General features: G+C 44.9%; 1 protein-coding gene across 3 annotated transcripts in view; it reads right to left on the bottom strand.

Moving 5' to 3' along the window:
* Positions 1-25,353, bottom strand: part of PLCG1 (phospholipase C gamma 1) — a 90,428-nt gene that overhangs the window by 43,537 nt on the left and 21,538 nt on the right. For all 3 annotated transcript variants that reach the window (XM_035122998.3, XM_035122995.3, XM_035122996.3), the window contains exons 2-4: positions 9,397-9,549; positions 8,279-8,372; positions 6,707-6,754 (exon numbers count right to left, since the gene is read on the bottom strand). In XM_035122998.3, coding sequence (XP_034978889.2) covers positions 6,707-6,754; positions 8,279-8,372; positions 9,397-9,549 — 295 coding nt within the window. The remainder of the gene's footprint in view (positions 1-6,706; positions 6,755-8,278; positions 8,373-9,396; positions 9,550-25,353) is intronic.

Raw genomic sequence — 25,353 nt, 5'->3', positions numbered from 1 at the left:
AGCTCAGAACCCATCCAGGCTGTTTTACTGAAGGCATATTCTGTAGAGCGAGGTGAGGGGCAGATGGGGCTTGTAAACCTTAGCTGCCTTGTGGGGTATCTACACAAATCTGGAGTGGAGTTCTTAAGATGGCACCTTGCGCACCTCCTTCCAGCAGCTCCTGCACCCAAGCTGGTGCCAAACACATTGCTTTGCTTTCATTTGGCCCAACTGTGAGGCCGAGAGGGGAGTTTTGTCATCTGAGCACCCCAGGAACTCCATACACACTGCCTAGGCTTGCGCCCTGAGATCATCACTTCAGGGCTGCTAACATAACAGTTTGACTTCACCCCCAGAGGCACACTCCATTGTCGCTCAAGAAAGATGGGCACCAGCAATAATTCTCTGCAGCATATTCTTGAATCATTAGTGCTGGATTTATTCTGCTTTAGTTTGTTCTGCAATGCTTCCCCAGTGCTACCACATTACTGCTTTGCAGAATGGCTACAAAAGAGGGACAAAAATAAAGCAGAACATTTGTGATATACAAAGTTATGGGATTTCAGCAGGAGATTGGATTGGAAATGGTGTGGTGTGGTCACTCCAAAACTTCTGCAGGTGCAAATAGTATTGAAAGTGGCATCATGTGTGACTGCCCCAACAGTATCATGAGCGCAAATCATCATGATTGTGCAATGAAAGGGGCCCTGAGAGCTTGCCAGACAAGCAATCCCACCTACTATTTGCACATAGAATAAAACTTAAAAACAAACACTCCCAAACCTCACAAAACAGGTTAGTTTCACTTGCCACCACTGAAATTTTCAAGGCAACTAGGGATATCTCTCTCTCTTACAAAACCCAAAATATCTGTTTATCAGCAGAGTGTGCACAGCAAAGCAGCCGATGTGGATAGGCTTAACCCAGCTAATTCCAGGAACTGTATTACTGAATGGCTTTATTCTGAAAGTAACCAAAAACACATGGCGCAAACAAGAAAAGGTAATTTACAATCTGTCTAAGAAGCAGGCTTTCCTCTGCCCCCCCCCAAGATGGTAAAAAGGGCATGTCTCTTACTTGCATAATTGCAGGAGTCTAGAAATTAAATGTACAGATTCCAAAACCATATCAAAGCCATTGAACACCCACCACTAGTCTCCATTATACTCTATAGCACATGTTCTCTAAGAACAAAGAGCAAAAAAGAAAGAAGTTCAAAGCAAGCTGGAACTGGGAAAATGTCCTTGAATTTCCTGAGTCCCACCTTTAAATAGGGAAAGCCTTGCTATTTGGAAGGTGTTCATCCACTTTTGGAATATGAACAAATGGATAGTTTACACAGACCCACTTAAGTGCCTTAAAGTGAGGTGTATATCAGGATATAAACCAAGGAGCTTCACTAGACAGAGAGTACCAGATGATACCACCGAGGACCATCTATGGCAGGCATAGGCAAACTCCGGCCCTCCAGATGTTTGGGACTACAATTCCCATCATCCCTAGCTAACAGGACCAGTGGTCAGGGATGATGGGAATTGTAGCCCCAAACATCTGGAGGTCCGGAGTTTGCCCATGCCTGATCTATGCCAGGCAAGGGTTAGCACCTAATGCAGAGCCTCCTTTGGTGATCTTTGCAAGTAGGAAGAACTTATGCAGTAAAAAGCATTGCCTGAAGTATGTGAGGTCTAATTCCAGCTTCTGGCCAGGTGTGCATGCAACCCATGCCGCTTTGGCCCCAACACATGAGTTTACTGTGTGGATCGGGTGTGTATGGGAGGAAACCATATCGACAGCTCAGTTGCCAAGGAGGACCACTACCTCGAGCACACCAGATTTCCCTAGCTGTCCTCAGCCTGAAGAACAGCTTGCAAACTCTGATCGTTCTTTATTAAAAAATATATTTGCAGCACACCTAACTGCAAATGTGTTGGCTCCAGCGTTTACTCAAAGAATCTAAGTACACAAGCAGGTTTCAAATAGCAGGCCGACAAGCAAGCAAAAACATGTGAGCAATCCGCTGCCAGCAGCATGTGTGAGTGGTGCCTTCTATGCAACCAGTTTAGCGTCAACATAGAGGACATTTCAGCACTTGCTAAAACCTCATTTTATTTTCCCAAGCTTTTTTTGCTGGCCCTTAGTACCTGTTGGTTGTCTTTATTTATTTTATGTCTACTTTGGTCTACTGGCTGCTTTTGCATTATAATTTTAATGTAGGTATCTTTTTTTACTGAACGCTGCCAAGCAGCGGCGTAGCTGGGCGCCCAGGGCAAGTGGCGCCCAGTGCACCCCCCACTGGCGCCCCGGCCCTCCCTAGCTACACCTCTGCTGCCAATAACAGCGGCTGTAGCAGAATGCATTGCACTTAAGCAAAAAGCAGAGTTTCAGTTCTTTCCTGAGGGGCACCCTTAATTATTACTGCCCTGGGGGCCCCCAACTTCAATCTCATATTGCTTGCCAGCATGGCAAACTTTATTTGTTATTCAGGTTGTAAAGATTCCCTTGATGAAGAGCTGGTCAAATGTACACACACACACACACACGCCAGTTGAATACATAGCTGCCAACTTTTCCCTTTTCTCGCGAGGAAGCCTATTCAGCATAAGGGAAAATCCCTTAAAAAAAGGGATAACTTGGCAGCTATGGTCGAATACACACAAAGAAGATAACTGCCATTCAGATTTTGAGAGACCTTGCTTTTACCATCTAGGTCTCTTGTACAAAAGAGCAGCTTATTTATTCCTCTGACAACAACGGCTCTTGCTCAAAGCACACCAGCCAGTTGCATCTTTGTTCCTTCGCCCTCTCAGACAAGGGGCTGTGGAAACAAGGAAGCTCAGAAGACACATACAAACAAAGGTTCATTTAGAACACCAGGCTGGCTTGTTATATCCACTGAGAGCACTTAGCATTTTTTCTGCTTTGCACGCTGAACCATCCCCTCATGTCCACGGAGCAGAGTATTCAGAAAGCAGGTGGCAATAATCTCCTGAAGACACAACACAAACTAGTCAATATGCAAATCATACAAAAATGTACCCCGCCCTCGCTGACAGATGTTGCTCATTATTTGCCTCCATGGTGCGTTGGGAGCTGTGGGGCTGCCTCTGTCCCAGCTCCTGGTTAAATAACGACCAAGCCAAGGCCTCCTGCCAGAACAGGAAATAGGAAGACCGACTGCACAAGGGAGAAGGGACACAAGCAAGCAGCAGAGGCGCTGGGCAGCCTTTGGCACTGGAGACACAAGGGAAATGCAACTTGTATTTATTTGCTGGGGAAAGAGATGCAAAGGGTTTCAAGTTGTGGTATCAAGCAAGTACAGTGGTACCTCCGGTTGCGAACGGGATCCGTTCCAGAGGTCCGGCCGCATCCCGAGGAATTCGCAACTGGAGGACCGCTTCTGCGCATGCGCGCAGCAAGGTTTAGCATTTCTGTAGAAATTTGAGTTCTTGGTGAAGTCCAGAAATAAACAGTAAATTGCAAGAACTTGGGCCAGGAGGAAGATGAATTTCAAGTAAGTCTTCAAAAGGTTTTACTTATGTAATGATACTTATGTTCTTGAAGCTACGAACATGAGTTTGACCAAACTGCGGGAGGCAGTGCAAGACAGGAGTGCCTGGCATGCTATGGTCCATGGGGTCACGAAGAGTCGGACACGACTAAACGACTAAACAAAACAACAAATGATAGGATGAATTCAAATAGTGATCAATTCCAGTATGATAGTGAGGCAAATAAAAATTAATTCCAGTGAAAAAATCCCAGGACAAGGCCCTGTTTCGCTAATTCTTCAACAGCAATGTTTTAATGGTCAGAGTGTACCAAGTATGCTTGCCTTGCTAGCTCAGACCATTAAAACATTGCTGATGATGAATTAGCAAAACGAGGCCTTGTCCTGGGATTTTTTTCACTGGAATTAATTTTTATTTGCCTCACTATCATACTGGAATTGATTCCTATTTGAATTCTTCATCCTATCATTACATAAACAAAACCTTGAAATTCATCTTCCTCCTGGCCTGAGTTCTTGCAATTTACTGTTTATTTCAAGGTTTAGCACTTCTGCATGGGGCGAAACCCGGAAAAATACTTCCGGATTTGCCGCATTCACATCCCGAAGTTTACGTATCAAGAGGGATACGTAAGCAGAGGTATGACTGTACTACATTTGACAGGGCTCCGGTGCCTTTAGTGGTTCGGCAGAGTAACTTTCGTGAGGTGTCTCCCAACACACCATTGCAGTAGTGGGAGATGATGAACTCTCTAGGATTTCTCCTTCACAGCAGTGGCTTTCAAACTTATCCCAAGGAAGACTCTCCACACCGATTTACTTGCCATCTGCACTGCAAAGGATTCTGGAGGGCAATCTAGGGTGTAGACACTGCTGGACCTAACTGTTCCCCTGTGAGAGTGCACCTTAGAACACATCCAACCATCCCCATTGCGGCTGCAGAACAAGATCAATACTGATGGGAAATGGCTACATTTCAGGAATGGAAGGGCTGAAAGCTGTAATGTAAGCGTGAGCAGAGATATTACCAGCAACGTGGAACCCTTTCCCTGTTTGCAAAGGAGACATGCCACGTCCTAACACAGTGAATTAATTGTGCACTATTCCCTTAGTCTAAGGAAACCCTACTCCCTTAAGAGATCTTTAAATATTAAACAACTCAGAAATGTTTTTAAATAAACATAGGTGCTCAGTCTGTCTCGCAGGAAGACTTTTTAAAAAATGAAACGGGCAAAACAGATGATCTTGCAGACTACCAAATCTATCAGATGCTCAGTCACCATGGCAACAATGGCATTTTTCCTGGTGGCACATACCCTAGTAAGGTGGAACCTTCGGAAAGTTTTCTTGCAGCATTTATATTTTGCAGGCAGGTGGTTTTTGCTGCCGGCACCATTTCTAGTTCAAGAGATCAGGTATCAAGGTGATGGGAAAGACCTTCACCTGAGACAATGGAGAGCCAGCGCCAGTCCAAAGAGACAATAATGGGTGAGATGAACTAACCGTATGACCTAGTGCAAAGCAGCTTCCCACGTTCCTATTGGCAGGGCCTGTGCTCTGACTCCTATTTTTGCACTCAGTGGTAATGGTTAAAACATTTCATCTCTCGAGGGAAAAAGTTCTTTTTAAAAAATCAATACTGAAAGGTTAATGTACTACTCTCTTAACATCATTAAAGGAAATCTGTGTTGAGTGGCGGAGCGGGGGGACCTAGAGGCAATAGAAGAGGACATTTAAGATAGAAGGACAGATGGCAAGGCACATTGGCACTGACACCATTTTGCTCTCTTCTAAACTTGACAGAAAATGCACATCACAGTTTTTCTTCTCCATGGATTCAATATAAGCAAACATGCCAAAGATATCCTATGTATTCACAGATCCTATAATAAGTGGTTAATAAAGAGCAGCTTGCAAAGTAGAATCATTCTATGGGCTTTTAAATGTGTTTGTGGGAGGGGGAGTTACTGGTTTGTTTTTTAATGTTTACATTGTGAACCGCCCAATGATCTTTGGATGAAAGGCAGTATACAAAGAAGAAGAAGAAGAAGAAGAAGAAGAAGAAGAAGAAGAAGAAGAAGAAGAAGAAGAAGAAGAAGAAGAAGAAGAAGAAGAAGAAGAAGAAGAAGATAGTTGTCTTGGAAATGCAAACTTATCATGCTGGCACTACTGCAACCAGATTTCAAATCCATCAAACCAAGTGTTCTTCCCATTCAATGACCTCAGGGTGCTTGGAAAGCGGTAGAAAAAAACCCAGCCTTTAAGTTACTTCAATGATTTCTCATTTTGTGGCCGACACTCAGGATGGCCTTTGGTTGGCAAGGAAATCTACATCAATGTCCCATCTCCAGGCAGAGACTTGCACATTCATTTGATCCCTTCCTGGCTTCAACTCTTTTTCTCCCACCTCCCCAGACCTATATGATCCTGCTCCACTTATCATCAGCTTCCCAGCTCTCTTTTGTTTCCTTTCTCTGTGCCAGCTGTCTCCAACCAGGTGTTGTTGGACTACAACTCCATCATCCCTGACCATCAGCAATACTGGCCGGGACAGATGAAAGTTGTAGACCAAAACATCTGGAGGACGCCAGGTTGGGGAAGGGTGCTCTGTGCTATGTCTGCAAATAGTACCTCCCCTTTACAGCTCCACAGAGGCTTCTTGATCACAACCATGGATTCAGATGGTTTACATATCCAAGAAAAAGTTGCACAATTAATTGGGACATATTTTTAAATAATTAAAGGTTGTCATTGTTTAATCTAATTAATTTATTAAATGCTGCAGCCCTAGTTGCTCTAAAATGTAATTCCCAATACAGTCAACCCTTGGTTGTTGAACATAATCCGTTCCAAAAGCACATTAGGCTTCTGAAATGTTCAACAACCAAGACTTCCGATTGGTTGCAGTAGCTTCCTGCACTCAAGCGGAAGCCGCATCGGATGTTTGGCTTCCAAAAAACGTTCGAAAACATTTACTTCTGGGTTTTTGACCTTCAGAAGCTGAAATGTTCCAAAACAGAGGCATTTGACTGTACTTGTTTAAAATTCAAATGTATGTCTAGTCTTCTTTGTCTTAGGACTGAATAATGTGCAAAAAGACTTCCACTCTTCCAATGCAATGGAACAGCCATTAAACAGAATTGCTGTTTACATAGATTTCAGGATGCCCCCAATAAATGAGACCACACTGTAAACAAGAGAAACTTTTGCTCTATTTACCTATCTTCTCTGTTGCGATCAACTGAGTAGAACTGCTTCCGGAGCCACCTGAAACAAAATAGGTTTTGAAATCTTAAGTCTTCCCAGTGCTGTGCTGACCTTTCAAAGCACAGGTTACCCACAGTTCACCAAATAATAAACAGGTACAGTGGACGTATACTCACTAAACATGGTTGGATAAGAAGAAGAAAAAGAGCTAGTCATGATTATTTTCTACAGTATTGTGGAAGGGCTGAATTGCAAATAACCTACGTTGACCTCCAATGCTTCCCTACCCCATGTCTCTGAAAAGCAAAGTTAGAAAGGCTATGCAACAAAATGGTCTGATAAATCCCTGCCACTTCTAACTAGACATGCACAGGGGAGAGGTATCAAAATTGAATCCTATAAAACTGGGGTGGAGAACCTACATCTGACCTTGTGCTGACCTTTAAAGCCCAAAATGGTCTCGGCCCAGTACACCTGAAGGAGCATCTCCACCCCCATTGTTCTGCCCAGACACTGAGGTCCAGCTCCGAGGGCTTTCTGATGATTCCCTCACTGTGAGAAGCAAAATTACAGGGAACCAGACAGAGGGCCTTCTCGATAGTGGCGCCCGCCCTGTGGAACACCCTCCCACCAGATGTCAAAGAAATAAACATCTATCTGACTTTTAGAAGACATCTGAAGGCAGCCCTGGTTAGGGAAGCTTTTAATATTTGATGAATTACTGTATTGTAATATTGTGCTGGAAGCCGCCCAGAGTGGCTGGGGAAACCCAGCCAGATGGGTGGGGTATAAATATTATTATTATTATTATTATTATTATTATTATTATTATTATTATTATTATTACAAAGTTGCTCTGGTGGCTCAGCCCTTTGCTATATGGATGTGTGACACAACTGGCAATTGTTCTATGCTCTGCTGGCCCTGCCCAGCTGTTGTGCCAAAGCCTGTGTGCTATTTTCCGCCAACCTACCGTATTACCCACAAGAGGCTGGCTGGCTGTTCCCTGGTAGCTGCTGAGGGAGATTCTGCAGAAGAGGCAGGAATTATCTCCCCTCCCAAGTCCTGTCCCCATTGGAATGGATGCTTCCACAGATATAGAGAGACACCAGGTGTGGGTGGCAGGAAGAGGGGAAGAAAGAAGAGTGAAAGAACCCAGGCATCCTGCTGATGGGGGTGTCCAGCTTAGCTAAGTGCAACGACAGAGAGCTGGCTGAGCCTCTGAGCTACATTTACATAATTTGCAGCATTATTGTGTTTCCGGGAGTGAAAGATTCAAAAGTGCATTTGTTGATTGATTGACTGGTTGATTGATAAGCTGTCATGGGGCACAGATCAAGGAAGACATGAAGACACATTTTTAATTCTCTCAGCTGTATGGTGGTTTCAGAATCAATCAATCAATACAATCTCAGGATCTTTCGCTCCCGGAAGCTGTAAATTATGGAACTGTACATAAATTTATTATGAAAAGGCAATGTGGGTTTTCTTTCTGGCATGCACAGTCTCAAATACATTGGAGACGAGAGGAATTAAGTGAGAGCCACCTGCCTGTGTCTTCCTGCTCCCAATTTTTTGATTTACCTTTCAATCTGCAGCGGGGTAGCAGCCTTTAGGGTATCCGCCACAAGCCAGTTCAACCCTTTGATCCACATGCTGACTTCTTCTTCGGATGTGGCTGTGAAAATAAAGAACAAGCTGGCCTTGTAAAGATATGAGATACAGGCACTGACCCCTGTTTCCAAGAAGGAAGTCCCCGAGCAGCTGGTCTCCAGCAGGAGGAAGCTAATCCCACCGAGCTAGAGGTTTAATGGCTCTCTGCTTTCATTCATAAACCTCAAAAATATTCCCTGTGTTTCAAGTGTTTATGACTGAAAGCAGCTACCCTTTCTAAACAAATCAAGAATTTATTTTTAATACTCAATGGCAGGCCTATAAATAGCTAGTTCTCTGGTCACCAGTGCCCTGTAAGGTTTGGGCAGTGAGGTGAAGGGGTTTTTCTAAATTGGGAGAAAGTTTGTTGTGGAGACATCCTTCATATCATACACTCTTAAATTATATCCCTATAGTACAGAGGGGACATACTGGCGGCAGCTGATGGGATAACATGAGATAGGCTAGAGATTCCCTATCCCCGATTTAAATATATTAAAAAACCAGATGATTAAGGCGTTTGAATTTTCTCAAAGCCCCAGTACATCTTTTAAACATTTTAGAAGTAACAGATGATGATATGATGGTGAAATAACATTAAACAAAAACAAAACATCTCACAAATCAATGCTCAATCTTGCATAGGCTCCCCAAAATGAGTATTAAACCAAACGCTATGCATTAAACAGCATGAGCCTCACATGAGTATGACAGTTAATGGACACACAGCAACAACAGGGCTGGCCACAGAGTAAATTCACAAGATAAGATGTGAACAAGCATCCATTTGCTCAGAAGCCTCATGCTCCCTATAATAGCTATCTATTATGGCAGCTGCTACCAGCAGCCGAGAACCTTCCATCCTCCCAGTATCAGTGCCACCCCTTGCTCCCGCTCTTCTGCTAGAAGCCAGGCTCTCCTGAAGGAAGAGCGGGTTGTGGGAGTGGCACTGGTGCTTAGAAGGCTGTGGCAGGAACAGGACAATCGTCGTGTATCATCTGAACCTATATTTACCCAATAAAAATAGGAAAGTGGAAAAGAGGCCCCACCTTGCAGGCTGAGTGTTTTCAGTCTGAATTCCATGCCATAAAGGATGACAAAACAGTGAGACGGATCTGGCCGGAAAGAGGGATCCTCCTGATACCGGTCAAAGTCTCGAGAGTTTCTTCCCAGACGAATCTCTTGGATTTCACGAATATCAACTGTAAGAGAATAAAAGAAGGGAAAGGGATGAATTATAATGAGGCAAGGTTAGGGTGTGTTAAGAAGGTGCCTGTGATATAGGTTCCAGTATCATGTACTGTGTTAGCTAATACGCAATCTCTCAATATGGCTTGATCCTGGATTGCAATGCTAGTCTAGACCTCTTGTCATTAAGAACATAAGAACAGCCCAGCTGTATCACGCCAACAGAGTACCTCAGTGGTCGTCAACCAGTGTGCCGTGGCACCCTGGGGTGCCTTGAATGGTCCCTCTTTCCTTCCTTCTTCCTTTCTCTGATGCCCTCTCACATCTCTGCCTCCCAAAGGCTTGCAGCACCCCTGGCTATAAATTCCACACCTCTTTCGGGTGCGGAGGGACCAGGGACGGCAACCAGGGCTGTCTTAAGCATATGCGGCACCAGGGTGCACAGATCCGCCCGGTGCCCACCCCCGGTTACCCAGAATTGACGACCTTTTTTTTAGCAGAGGAGCCCAGTGCAACAAACCAGCCCAAGGCGCGCTCTGGGTGGGCCATCGAGGCGCACACGGCAGAGCTGGCTGGCTGCCTCAGTGGCAACAGAGAAGCCCAAGGTGCCAGCAGAGCAAGGCCGGGGCCAGGAGCTGGGGGAGGGGCAGTCAGCGAGCAAGCAGAACCTATAACAGTCGAGCCTGAGGAGACAGTGGCAACTGAGTGAAGCCGGGCGCCTTGTGTAAGCAGCGTACATGCACCGGGTGGGCCTCTTGACAACCCACCAATCCCAGGCGTGTGGGAGGCCGGAACCGGCTGGCTGCCTCAGCACCCGCTCCAGAAAAGCCTGCAGCGCTCCGACGGGCTCTGCTCCACTCGTCAGTGGCTGTCGGCTGGCCTGGCTCTCTTCAATCCCTAGACTCCAAATCTCGGCCCTGGACACTCGGCCTGGTGCCCCTGAGAGCCCGGAGCCCGGGTGCCCCACACCCCTAGCGCCTATGGGTAAGACGGTCCTGATGGCAACAACTGCTGCCCAGAGGACTCCCAAGGTTGAAAACCTCTGGTGTACCTAGTCCAGCATCCTGTTCTGATAATGCCTACAGGTGTCTACAGGAAGCTCACAAGCAGCACTCTCCCCAGTTTTGATTCCCAGCAACTGGTGCTCAGAGGCATACTGCCTCTAACAGTAGAAGAAAAACAAATCCACTATGTCTAATAGCCATTGAGATCTTTCTTTTTTTAAACTATCCAAGTTTTGGGCCATCACTACATTATGTGTGGCAGTGGTTGGTGGGGCAAGTGACGGCAGGGTGGCACACTCGGCTTCTCAACAATGAGCGCCACTGCCACTTGCTGTTAGGGCGAGGCACTCAGCATGGTGGGGGCAGAATGGCAGAGCCAACCCGATGAGGATCCGGCCACTATGCCCACACCACAGTGAGTTCCTGGCACCACCTGTTTCTCCATCTGCAATAATAAAGTCATAGTCAATAAGAGAAAAGAGAAAGGAGGCACTGTAGCCAAAACAGTAGCAAACCAAGATAACCTGTGGTGCAGATAGGCTGGCTAGTTGCAAAGGAGGACAGGGTGTAGAAGAGAGAATTTCAGCAGTTGTAGCTTGCATGACAAAAGCATACCTGCCAAAATCCACTTATTAAAGGTGCAATCATCCTGCTCCTTTTGCACCTGGTCACTCAAGGTGCAGGCACAGGCTAACATCTGCTTGTATATCTTCAAAAAGCCTTCTCCGGCTTAAAGTCGTAGCTTTTTTTATTATTATTCTATTGCTTTTTTTAAAAAAAAAAGCAGAACATCTTGCCAGTTCCACACTGGTCACTTCAAGCCCTGCCTGCATTCTAAGCAATTCTAGATTGCTCTGTGGGTCCACCTGGGACCACTAGAGGCCACTGTGACGCACCACAACCTGGTAGCAAATAATGTCTTCGCACAAAGGGGAAATGCAGTCAAGTAGACACTTCTTAGAGGCTCCTTAGGAGCAAATGTGAATGGATGTTTTTCTTTGGACTGCAAAAGCGAGCTGCGTGCCAGTGGCGGGTGAAGTCATATGCAGAAGTGGCTGGGGCGATGGATGTGGCTCTTACCTTTGTACAGTAGGCTGCAAAAGCCACCCAGAAGTCAGATGTTTCTACATTCCCACCCACAATACACATTTGAGAGAACAGAGCAATAAGCTGGCAAATGGTGCCACCCCCTAACCAGTTGTAGGTAAAACCCCAAAGGCACACTCACTCTTCCATTGTCTCCTGAGACAGACAGATGCCAACATGTAATGTAAGTAACTGAAGTTAATGCACATAACACCACTCTCCATGTTTTGTTCCAGCCCTTGCTAAAGGGTTCCATTTACTGCTGTTGAAAGGTATACATTTATAACTGATGAGAACAGCCTTGCCTAAATGTGGATCTGAGGTGGGGATCTTGTACATACTGGGCAAAACAGTTGCACTCACCCACACATTTCTTTCTAATATTTTATTTCACTTTGCTTTGTTTAATGCTGTATGCAAAGACACACACACACACACATGATCCAGTCAAACACCAGGATAAATTAAGCAGCTTTTATCGGTTGTTAAAAATCCAACAACTGTGAATTTCCATCCCTCCTTCTTTCTTTCTCATAGGAACACTTTCTCCGCCATCTTTTTGGTCCTTGCTTCCAGGGATTTTCGCACACAGAGTGTCTCAGATAGAGCTGGATGACAGAAAACTGAAACCACAAACTGCCCTGGAGACTTCCATATAACAGGCCTCCCACTCTCTCCTGTCCCTCACAGCTGCTCTGTCCCATGATGATCATCAGGCAGGTTTCAAAACCCATCTACTGGCCATAGAGCTGGTTGGACGCCCACTTCAGAGAGAGAGAAACCTTCCTTATTCAAGCAGCTTTTCCCACACCCCTTTCTCCTTTCCCAACCATCCTTTTGCTTAGTGCCTTCTCCTCCCTAGCAATTGTCTCCTGCTGTTGTGACTTTCCACATACCCATCTTGTCATCCCTAGCCCTGAATCCCGACTCGAGGACGTTGAGGAGCAGGCAGGGCCCCCTGAGTCCAAGGATTCCCTTGAAAGGATTTGCAGGTTGGTGCTTGATGAGAAAGTCCTGGAATTCTTGGAGGAACAGCTGGAGGGGTCCTTCAGAGCTTCGGTCCAGGCCAAAGAGCAACAGCACAGTATAATAATAATAATAATAATAATAAATTTTTATTTATACCCCGCCCTCCCCAGTCAAAAACCGGGCTCAGGGTGGCTGACACCAACAGAACCACAATAAAACATAAAAACAATTAATTAAAATACAGATTAAAATACAGTATTAAAATTTAAAGTGCAGCCTCATTTCAAGTAGGCCATAAATCCAAGCCATGAGGGAGAAAAACACAGGGGTCAGGCTGAGTCTAACCCAAAGGCCATGTGTTTAAAGGACCCGAGTCACCAGTCTTCTCATGAGTAGGGCTGGGCAATATCTGGTTTTCAATATCATGATATATTGCCAGCTAAACATTGTGATATCTTGATATATCACAATGTCTGAAATAAGGCTGGAGCTTATACAGTAATAATCTGGGGAAAATATTGAAAAAAATAAAAAAATCTAAATTTGGAGTGTATAATTAAATGAAAAATTACTCAGTGACAGCATGCTTAACTAAACCATTAGAGTAGAACCTCTACTTACAACCGCCGCCACTCGCGGACGTTCCAAGTTGCAACCGCGGCAAACCCGGAAGTAACCGGCGGGTTTGCCGCTGTTTGCGCACGAGCAGGAGCGTCGATAGCCGTTCACGCCTGCGCAGAAGCAGGCAATCGACGCCTGCACCTGCGCACAACGGCGCCTCTCCCAGCGACCCATTTCGCCATAAGGACGGGCGTCCGGAATGGATTGTGGTCGTGAGTAGAGGTTCCGCTGTAAATATTTCTGGAGAATATATTACTGTTCTGGTAAGGGCTTTATATACCCATAGTAACACCTTGAACTTGGCCCTGTAACAAATTGGGAACTAGTGTAGATCAGTGTTAAAAAGTCAGGTAGACAATCTAGGTGCCACTTGCCACCTGAAAACTAGGTTACAGGTGGTCATCCAACCTCTGATTAAAAACTTCCAAGGAATGAGAGTGTACCACCTACCAAGGGAGTCCTTTCCACTATCAAACAACTCTTACTGTCAGAAAGTTCTTCCTGTTGTTTACTCAGAATCTCCTTTCTTGGCACTTGGAGCCATTCATTTAGGTCCTTCCCCCTCCAGAGCAGGAGAAAACATGCTACCTCCATCTTCCATGTGACACCCCATCAGATATTTGAAGGTGGCTACCCCATCTCCTCTCAATTTCCTCTTTTCCACGCTCAACACACCCAGCTCCTTCAACCATTCCTCATAAGGCTGGGTTTCCAGACCCTTGATCATCTTGGTTGCCCTCCTCTGCACATGTTCCAGCTTGTTAATATCCTTCTTAAATTGTAGGGATATCATGCTTACCTTAGCCTGATATCAACCTGATATTGTGCTGGGTCTCTACTTTGCCTAGCATGAGGTGAGGTGTGTGCCTTAAACCTGCATAACAAAAGCAAGAGAAAAGTCATGTGGATCTTATCTTTTGCTGATCTGAATCTCCCTGCTTTGGCAGAGGAGCTTATTGTTATGCAGACTCTGTCTCTAGCAAGGGGCACAGGCTTGCAACTTGGGATTGTGTGGGCAGAAAGCAGCTTTTTGTTGTTGTTGTTTAGTCCTTTAAGTCTGTCTGACTCTTCCTGACACTTTTACTGCCCTTTTACTCTGCAACCTACCGGGCAGGCAGGATCTTATGCCTTGCAGATGGCAGGCAGGAAACAGCTACCGGTACTTACTATGCAGTAAAGGCTTTACTGCAGAGTGCTCACTGGAAGGACAGATCCTGAAGCTGAGGCTCCAATACTTTGGCCACCTCGAGAAGAGAAGAGAAGAGAAGAGAAGAGAAGAGAAGAGAAGAGAAGAGAAGAGAAGAGAAGAGAAGACTCCCTGGAAAAGACCCTGATGCTGGGAAAGATTGAGGGCACAAGGAGAAAGGGACGACAGAGGACGAGATGGTTGGACAGTGTTCTTGAAGCTACGAACATGAGTTTGACCAAACTGCGGGAGGCAGTGCAAGAAAGGAGTGCCTGGCGTGCTCTGGTCCATGGGGTCACGAAGAGTCAGACACAACTAAACAACAACAATAAAGTGTTGCTTCCTGCCTGCTGGGTTTGCAAGGCCAGGGTGAAAAAATATGAAGTATTGCTCTATCACCCACCCCTACTCATGAGTAAGAAATCTATTCATGAGTAAGCCCTGATGTTCCTTCACTGCCAGAAGCTGTGGTTAGGCTGCAGTTTAGGAGGCCAGAGTATTTAAGACCTTCCCCTTGAGCTTCTCAGTTGTTGTGCTAGGGCTAGGCCATTAAACACCTTTCTGTTGCTGGCAACAACACAGGTCTCTGGCTCCTCGTTCTTTGGCACTTAGTCCCTGATTCTAGTCTCCCTGCCTTGCTGTGTTGTCTGGCCTTGCCTTGTTTCCTTTCTTCTGCATCATGTTTGGGACCTAGACTGATTCTCTGTGCTAGACCTCAATTTGTTTGAACTATACTGCATATGCAACCCTGCCTCCATTGGCGAATACTTTGGTGGAGATCCAATTTTTCCATGTGCGCTTTTGGAAATGTTTCTCCCTACATGCGCACTTTCCATTAGTTTCCCATCCTCACCCATGGGCTGTATCCACATTGTGCGTTCTTGTTCCCTCCACATAATCTGCATTCCCCATCCTCCCTCATCTCCAGAAATCTGAGGTCCGTCATGGGCTTGCATGCAGGTATTTCTTTACCTGTGCGTGTGGCTATCTTATATACACCTGCACAAAACAGTGGGTTGAAAAAAAGTGTGTGTCATGCCTGCGACCACCAGTAGACCACCCATCTAGAGTTTCAGAAACTTGAGGTTTCATGTTTTGGACGTGTGTGCAGATTTTTGTTTAGTTGGGCATGCAGCCAGTTTTTATTTTTGAGATACAAGTTTTCAGATAGAGCAGACTTGCACAAAATAGTGAGTTATTTCCCACCGCCCCTTTTAAATTCCTATGTGTTACATCCTAGTCCTGTTTCTGTTTCATGAAGTCTCACCAGCAGCCTGAGCAACACCTCACCAATGGAGGCAGGGGGTGTGGTGATAGATGGCATCCTGCAAAATGTCACCACATACAGTGGTACCTCGACTTACGAACGACTCGACAACCGAATTTTTCAACTTACAAATGGGGGTAATGGCCGCACGCTTACGAATGTCTCGACATCCGGAAAAAAAAACGTGGCGGTTTTAGATAAGGATTTTTCAACTTACGAATTTTTAGATAGGGTTGCTTCGACTTACGAATTTTTAGATAGGGTTGCTTCGACTTACAAATTTATCCGTTTCCAATGCATTCCTATGGGAAATTGCGTTTCCAATGGCGTTTTTTGACTTATGAATTTTTCAACTTACGAAGGTGCCTTCGGAACGGATTAAATTTGTAAGTCGAGGCACCACTGTATGTGTAAAACATCAACAACAGCCCCCATACAAAATGCGCTTCGGGATGCCTACCATTGGGTAACATGTAATTTCATTCTGGATCTCCACACACACCCATACGGCATTGTTTGCAGAAAATCCAAATTAAATTAGGGAGGGGGAGGAGAGCAGGCTGCCACTTGGGTGAGGACATCATGAGAACAAAGAAAGAATATGCACATATAGGATGTGTACTGAATCCACTTTAAACTGCTGTGTGTGCACAGCCTATGTCACATGCTCACATTTTACCTCACTCGCTTGCCACATGTGTGGTAAAATGTAATGTGCACCCACCCCAAGCTGACTGTGCTATGTTTACTCAGACCAGACAGGGGGGAAAGGCATAGGGAAGGTTTAACGGTAATGCAGAAGAAGAGGCAGAGGCAGGAAGGAGACAGGGACAGGAAGCTTATGAAACACAGTGTCCTGCTTTGCTGTAGAACAAGCTCACCATCTTTCCCTTCTCACAGAGCAATTCCATTTCCCCCTCAGTCTTTCCAAACTTCCAGAGATCCCCAGCCTCTCCACCACCTGGAATGAGGCCATAAGCTGGTCCTGGTTCTGCTTCATAAAGTCCCACAAAAGAGAAATCCACCTGTTTCTTACAGGCTCAAAGGGATACATTCCCCTAGACGCATGCACACGGAGGGGTGTAACCATGTAGGAAACATTTACTGTTTTGCATTTATCCAGCTGTGTTTCCAAGGCTATGTATTCTAAAATCTGGTATTAGGTATAATAAGCATGCACTTTTGCTTCTCAGGCCCACAAATGACTTGAGGGGAGGAAAAAGAAAAATAATTGGGGTGGGGGGGGAATAATGGAAGGGAACAGCAGAATTCAAAGACTGATCAGGACAACAGCATCTGGTGACAACAAGATTACTGAAGCTCACATGGGTTTAAAAAAAAGATCGAGTAGAGGAGAGACCATTTATGCTGCCGTCTCACTTCTAATGGAGGTTCACGGGATCTTGTTTAACAAAACAAACACACAGAGAGTCAGGTCAATATCCTTCCTGGAAAATGACTGAAAACCCTCAGTGGAATCAATTAATGACATATGTGACTCACAGTTTTCCAAGCACAAGACATTTCCAAGCAGCGCAGAGTAAAAACCCTTTTGCAGACACCCAGGTATAATGGAACCCCTACTGTAAAAATACAAAACTGTGTGTGTTTTTTTCATCCACAACCTATCATATAAGCATATTTCAACCAGTCAGGCATTGTTTGCTCATGTTTGTTTCACTTTTAAATGTGCCTTTAGAAGTAGAAACAGCTTTGGCAAAGATGCCTCTGCCCAAGACAGCAGGCAGGTATGTTTACCCATGAGCTAACTCTACAGTCAAGCCTCAAGGAGAGATGGAGAAGGGAAGCAGGGAGATGAGGCTACCATCTTTCTGAAGCTAAGCAGGTCCAGGTCTGGATAGTAGACTTCCTGGGAGCCATATTTATATTGTGGCTTCAGGACAAGTCACGAGAAGTGATTCATAAAGGATAATAATAATAATCACTTCCTTGGATTCCATAATGGAAGGAAGGCAGGATATAAATGTAAGAAAATAAATATGTCAATTTTGATATAATAATTTATCCAGGGTGTTGACATATCTTTAAATAGCTTGCCATTGTGATGAATTTAACACAAGTCCTAGTTTATTCTGTACCTTCCTTTTCAACAGTACATTGAGTCCAACCTGTTAGGGCCCAGCACCAAAAGGAATGTTTTGCTACCCAATGCACACAAAATTATAGCCAACGAGATTTAGAACTATAAATATCAGAATGTGGAGGGAAGTGGAACTTTAAAAAAAATTGAATAAAACAAGGTGTACATATTAATATACATTTCAGCTGGATAAAATCTGAAATTTCCCATTGGGCTGACACTCCTATGCTAGCCACACAAGGGTTACTGCCAGCTCTGAGCCCACATGTCCTTATGGCTTTCAGCAGGTGCATGGAGCCTTTAACATGATGGTTGGGTGTCTGATAGACATAACCTTACCATGACTTTTTTCATTCAAATACTGAGAAAAGCAAAATGAAGCCCCCTCCCCATAAATCCGCACACCCACTGATCCCTGGAGTGAGTCGAAAACTGCCATGGCAAATTGCAGGAGTCAGTCTACCTGCCCCTCATGTCCCCAGCTACACCTTTAGATGAAAAAGGGATTTAGGAAGCTGCTGGGAAAACGGGCACACTGAACAACTATTTCCTCAAGCCCTTTGGGTAAAACCAATGTGTTTTACTTCTGAAAACTCTGAAAGGGAGCTGGGCAGGCTGCAGTAAGGTTACAGAGGCCAATGATATCCAGACACTCGGCTGAACTCAAGCTCTCGTGTCCCAATTCAAGCAAACCAAAGCTGCCCAGTTCCCTCCGAGAGCTTTGGTGGAATGCCAGGCACACCATAAGGGATTGATGAAGTGGCTGCACTGATCTCTAAGGAATTGGAGATGGCTGGGTGATAGAAGTAGTGCCAGAAAACTTCCAGCATATGACTCCCCTTTCTGATCCAACATTTAAACAAAGCTGAAATCCTGCCAACTGGCTGTTCAAAAGCAGGTGGTGGGGTCTGCATTCAGCCCCCTCCCTCCTCTTTGTTCCACACCACCCACTCCTCATTCCCCTGCAATATATAATACTTTTTCAGCAGGTTACTTGCACACAGTCTCACGGAACACATAAAACTCAACACTAAGCGTCAATACATAAAACAAGCCATTCTAGGAACCCTCACTACTCCATGATTACTAATGCATTTTTGAAATTCCCATTTAATTAGAATCAGAGTCTGAGAACTGCAACTTCCAATTCCCAAAGTCTGCGAGACGGGGAATTGCCTGAGAGGCATGGACAACTATATTATTTTAAGCATTACTGTGCGTCTTTGCATTAAATTTTAAAGCTTATACAGGGACAAAGGATGCAATTGTATGTCCTTTTCAGTTTTGGAACATCAGGACATTGAAAAAGGACGTATACACAAACACACACACACACACACACAGTCATCAGAGTTGCTATTTTCTTCCCAGTCTTCCACATCTGTGTAGACAATTATGTGTTTCGGTGATAAACTAGCTCAGATAGAGAAGTTAGAAAGATAGATAAAAATGAGACTGAGGGCAGGCAGACTGTCTCAAAGAAAAAGGTGGCATAAGAAAAAAACCAACTAAGTTTTACTTAGAATAAAGGTAAAGGTACCCCTGGCCATTAGGTCCAGTCGCAGACGACTCTGGAGTTGCAGTGCTCATCTTGCTCCATAGGCCAAGGGAGCTGGCGTTTGTCCGCAGACAGCTTCCGGGTCATGTGGCCAGCATGATTAAGCCGCTTCTAGCGAACCAGAGCAGCACACGCAAACGCCGTTTACCTCCCTGCCAGAGCGGTACCTATTTATCTACTTGCACTTTAACATGCTTTCGAACTGCTAGGTGGGCAGGAGCAGAGGCCGAGCAATGGGAGCTCTCCCCGTCGCGGGGATTCGAACCGGCAATCTTTTGATCGGCAAGCCCTAGGCTCCGTGATTTAGACCACAGCGCCACCCGCGCTTAGAATAGACCCATTTAAATTAATGCATGTGACTACATGAGGCCCTCAGCAGAAATAGGTCCTCTACCCCTAACAAACAGCACAACATTATTGACACAATGACACAGGGTATCCCCTTCTCTTGTCACCTGTCCCACCCAGTTCTTAGATTCGCCTTTGGGTATTTGAATGGCAGAAGATTGAGCACAAATGTTCAGCAGAAATAGAAGCCACTTCCCTTGCACCTTGCCTCAGTAAGTGCAGAGTGCTCCCCTTCGCTGCCACCCTTGTGGTTCGAGCTTCCTTCCCACCCCTTTCATTTACTAGCAGGAAAGGCACTTCTGCGTGTCAAACAAGCGAAGAATGGCTCTGCGGAAGCCACTACAGAATCAGATCAGCTACTCCCCCACTGGTACACCATGTGGTTTTACCACTCAACTCCACGCTTGCTCATCCTCAAAGAAAAAAAAGCTCTCAGGACCATTAATTTTCTCAGCCAAGAACAACCAGGTTCCTCAGGTTGCCAGCTTGCAACCAAGAGAATAATCTGTCACTTTCAAAATAACAAAGGTCAAGCAAAAGACCCCTTTAGGGAAAGGGTCCTAGCTCAGTGGTAGAGCAGGTGCTCTACCTTTGCACCAGGTAGGGTTGCGAGAAAATTCCACCTCAAACTGTGGAGAAGTGCTACAGTTGGTGGATAAAATACTAGGCTACATGATGGGCCAGTGGTCTGACTCAATATAAGACAGGTGCCTAGGTTCCTAAGATAGCAGCCAACCCCAGCTTCTCCCAACCATATCGTCTTGTTCAGGCTTCCTCAATCTTGGCCCTCCAGATGTTTTTGGCCTACAACTCCCATGATCCCTAGCTAGCAGGACCAGTGGTCAGGGATGATGGGAATTGTAGTCTCAAAACATCTGGAGGGCCGAGTTTGAGGAAGCCTGATCTTGTTCTTTCTTCCACCATTACTCCTCATTGCACAGGTGGAATGGAAGGCTGCTCCCTTCTGTAGGTACGGTAGCCCCCTGGGATAGCTCAATCGGAAGAGCATGAGGCACTTAATTTGAGGGTCATGGGTTCAAGCCCCATGTTGGGCAACAGTTTCCCTTGTGTTCCCTTCCAACTCTATGATTCTCCTCTATGATTCTATTAGGAAGGCGAGAAAGGCAGTGGAAAGAACCAGGTGCGGAATCACACCTACCGGTAGTTTATTCCTCACTCAGAAACAAACATCTCCAGGTTGTAAACGGTCATGAGGGCCACCTGTCATGGATGCTTTAGCTGACATTCATGGATGACTCTTGGGGTCCCTTCCAACTCTACAATTCTATGATTCTATTATTCTAAACAGTCAAATTTCCTGCATTAAAAGCAAAACCTCAAATAACACCCAAAATGAGATGCAACTGCCTTTCTCAGCAGAATACCCACATTTATGCCTTCTACGGTTCAAGCAGCCCCAAGAGGGAAGAAACACCTCAGCTTCGTGATGTATCCATAGAATGACAACATAAGTGCTAGAGAACAGCAACATATAAAATTATCAGTTTTACTAGCCTAGGGTATCGGGACATGTATTCCTAGTGCATATGACAGTGGCACAGGTACCCATAAGGGTTGTAATCCAATTAAATAACAACTGCCCGACCCTGCAGCCAAGACACACAAATTATTGTTTGTAGGATTTATGCAGATTGTTTTAATCTGCTTGCTTGAAGGATTCGGTGCTTGCCTTGCGTTTTGCTTTTGCTTTTACAAAGCTGTCAGGAAATTCTTTGTTCAGTTCCTGGGCTGTGCAGAGAGTAACCTGTAGGAGGATGAATTGTGCCGGGCAGCGGTGGGGAAGAGAGGCGTCACGGGGGGGGGGGGGCGGAAATCTGTGCTCAGTTGGGAGGAATATTTTCTCTAATAGAAGGTAAAGCAGCCCACACATTCACCACACACCAACCCCCAAAGCAGGAAAATGGTACTTTTAAAGGATGGGAAAGAAAATAAAGCTCATATTGTCAGTAACTACCTGGACTTTATCAGAACAGAGCAGTTACTATTGACCCCCTTTCTGGGGTGCCTTAGGGAACGAGACAAAATTCCTCGCTCAAATCAATCTGAGTGAGAAACTGAGGACATCTGGGGTGAAGTGAAATATTTACCAAAACTATACCCCCAGTTCACCTTTTTGTTCCCACCATCACTACCACCTCCTCCTTGTTCCTGGTGCTGCTCCTGGGAGTCCTGGTGGCTTTCTTCCCAGCAGGAAAGTATTACCCTTGCCCTTCATAACAATGCTATGCTATGAAGCCAATTAAGAGTAAGGGCAATGTTTATTGCTCTTGCCCTATAGTTTGTTGGAATGGGAAAATAAAATGCCACCAGGACTCCACGGCTGGCAAAGGCTTGGCACCATTTCAACTCACCTCCCAACCACTCTAGAAAGCACACGAGGTAGAAATTCAGGATTTGCTGAGGAAGTGGGGGAGAACTGAGAAGGTTAGCCCCATACATGAAGAGAGCATGTGTTTACGAAATACTGAAGGAAGTGATTTCTGAATAATTAAGTACAGTGGTGCCTCGCAAGACGAAATTAATTCGTGCCGTGAATCGCTTCGTCTAGCAATAATTTCGTCTTGTGAAGCACGGGTTGTCGCTGCAAAACAAAAACCGCCGAAAAACTTCGTCTTGCGAAGCACGGCCATTGAAAACTTCGTCTTGTGAGTCACCAAAAACATTGCAAGATGCTTTCGTCTAGCAGGTTTTTCGTTGCGCGAGGCATTCATCTTGCAAGGTACCACTGTACTATTCTTTTTTAAGAACTCTACCCGAATTTCGCTTAAAGCTTCTCCTCATTTCCCCTCCCAAATTGTTACATGAGTTTCTGTGGTGGGTTCTGTTTACTACTCCCCATCCTGGGCCTTATGCTACAACCTTTCCCTTCTGTCCATGTCTAGCACACTGGATCCACAAATCTAAGATTGCGACAAAACAAACACAAGCCTTCCCAACTATTCCCAACCTGCGTAGCGTCATGCAAGTCACAAATAAACACCGAACGCCTCGGCCAACACCAGCCACCCTCCTGAAGGTAAACAGGAAGCCCTTGCAGAGTGGAACTCCTCTTCAGTCTCCAGGCTTTACAGCACACCCACTTGTCTGGAGTACAGCGCTCCTCTTGTTCCAGCAAACAATGATTACTTTAGCCAGGGCCAGAGGTTACCAATCCCACGCACTGGGGTTTGGTTACATAAACATTCATTCTCCCTTGTCAATGCAATCATAGTTGGGTGGAATGAGACTTGAACAGCTGGAACAAGATGGCTGGCACGAAGGAGAACGCAGTAGCCCGGGGGTGGTAATTTGTTCCTGTGGTCCAGAGACAAAACGGGACATACATCGGCCTCGACAGGCAACAGATGGATGCCATAATATGAGAACAGTGCATAGGTCTAGATACGTAGAACCAAGAGATGGGCGTACAGTGAAGGCCACGGAGCACGTTGCAATGTTATACATCCGTATTATTCTCTCAAGTAGGGATGGGTGAATATTCATTTTTGGCTTGTCTCTGTTTTCCATCTTAAATTATCCATATTTCTACATCAGCTCTCTCAACTGTAGGCAGTGACTTTTAGGTGCACCTGGTATGTGTGTGACCACGCATGCACGCTGAACCCAGAAGCAACCCAAAAATGAAAAAAACAAAAACGGGACAGGGCAGAACAGGGTATTTGCAGGCTTTTTAAATTGTGTTTCAAATATATGTGATTTCACTTAAATGCACAGTGCCTTGGAATGTAACCATTAGAAGTGAGACGGCAGCAAAAAAGAAAAAAATGTACTGTATCCAGATTCTTTTTTAAAAATCTGGTAACCTTAACGTAAAAGGTAAAGAGACCCCTGACCATTAGGTCCAGTCATGACTGACTCTGGGGTTGCAGCGCTCATCTCGCTTTATTGGCCGAGGGAGCCGGCGTACAGCTTCCATGTCATGTGGCCAGCATAACAAAGCTGCTTCTGGCAAACCAGAGCAGCACACAGAAATGCCGTTTACCTTCCCGCTCTAGCGGTACCTATTTATCTACTTGCACTTTGACATGCTTTCGAACTGCTGGGACTGAACAACGGGAGCTCACCCCGTCGCGGGGATTCAAACTTCCGACCTTCTGATCAGCAAGCCCTAGGCCCTGTGGTTTAACCCACAGCGCCACCCGCATCCCTACCTTGACGTAACCCCCACGCAAATCGGGAGTTGCCTGTAAAATATAAAATAAACAAACCTCATGAAAATTGGCAACACTGTGTGTGTATTTCTTACTATGTATATTTTTATGGTCTGCCTAATATCCACATTTACCCTAATAGAATGCATTTTTGTATGTTATTTTCACTAATATATGCATGCTTTACTATAGCATATGATTATTATTTTTTAGCATATGACTTGGCAGGAGAACTGCACTACAAAATGCAGATCACTGGGATAGATGTGTTTCAGCTTGCATATTGTTTCAAAAATGAGAATTTAGTAAGCTCGCCTTTAAATGTAGTGTGTGTCAAATTTCTCCCTACCCCTACTCTCAATTTACACTTTGGAGTCCACATTCATGGCTTCAGGGGCATCACGGTGTAATAGGAATTTCAGTAGGTAATTACCTAGCCAAAGTCTTAACTTTCCACTTCTCTCATCCATCCACCCCCCCCCCCAATTTCTGCCTTAAACATTCCTTTTGTTATTGCCAATTAGTGCGGCAATGAGATTTAGACAAATCCTGCTTTTAAGAGAACAAGTAGTCACCCAGTTGCTCATTGCAGCAGGGGCTGTTGTGCATAGCCAACATCCAACTCTAGGGATAATTTCCTCAGCACTACCCCAAAAAATATCACAGCTACATTCAGTAATGTGGCACTGAACAAGCCTTGTTTCTACAAATGATTAGAGTTGGCTTTTTTAAGGATGTTTTCTTCAATTACTCCTAACTTAACTATGGCTGGTGTTTCGTTTTTGTTTCAGTCAAGATGATGATCTTGACAAAGTCTCCCAATATTAAAAACTATAATCTTATAATCAATGGGGAAGCATTTCCCTGGCCATTCGGTAAAGTCCTGAAAACGTCCATATTTTCAACAGAAATATTTCAAAGGGAAACTCCAGCAATTAAGATGAATTGCTGGATTTCATTTAAGTTTGACACAATCAACTATGGACCCAATAGAAACTGGGGGTGGCTAGCCCACAACAGAACATGTCTTTCTTTTTAGAGGTTTATGTACACTATTCAGTTTTCTTTGCCAATTCAGTTGAGAGTAGTCACACTGACTCCTTTTATCTTTTACTCCTTTTACGGTATAACATCTCATCTTCATTTGTGCTCTGTGGCTTGCATTTTCTATCTCATTCTGTAAAAAATTTTTAAAATCCCCTAGTATTTTGCCTACTGAGGTTTACCATCTCATGCAACTGAGGAACTGAGCTCAGACCCACAAAAGCTAATGCACCAATTAATTTGCTAGTCTTAAAATGGCAAGATTTTTTCCCTGCTGTTTTTGCTTAGCAATTTGGGGTAGCATCTAAGCCCAGTCATGACAGACTCTGCAAAGGCCCCCACTCCCTTGCCCTTCAGTTGTGATGCTTACAAACAGTTCTCTTTTGCTTCCTTGTTTCAAATACTTTTTACACAGGAAACCTTGGGTGAGAGTTGATAGAATACTATTTGAAGATTCAGTAG

This window comes from Zootoca vivipara, chromosome 7, assembly GCF_965207765.1.
Source record: "Zootoca vivipara chromosome 7, rZooViv2.hap1.1, whole genome shotgun sequence".
In the NCBI taxonomy this organism is placed as follows: domain Eukaryota; kingdom Metazoa; phylum Chordata; class Lepidosauria; order Squamata; family Lacertidae; genus Zootoca; species Zootoca vivipara.
This window is presented reverse-complemented; position numbering and strand designations above follow the sequence as displayed.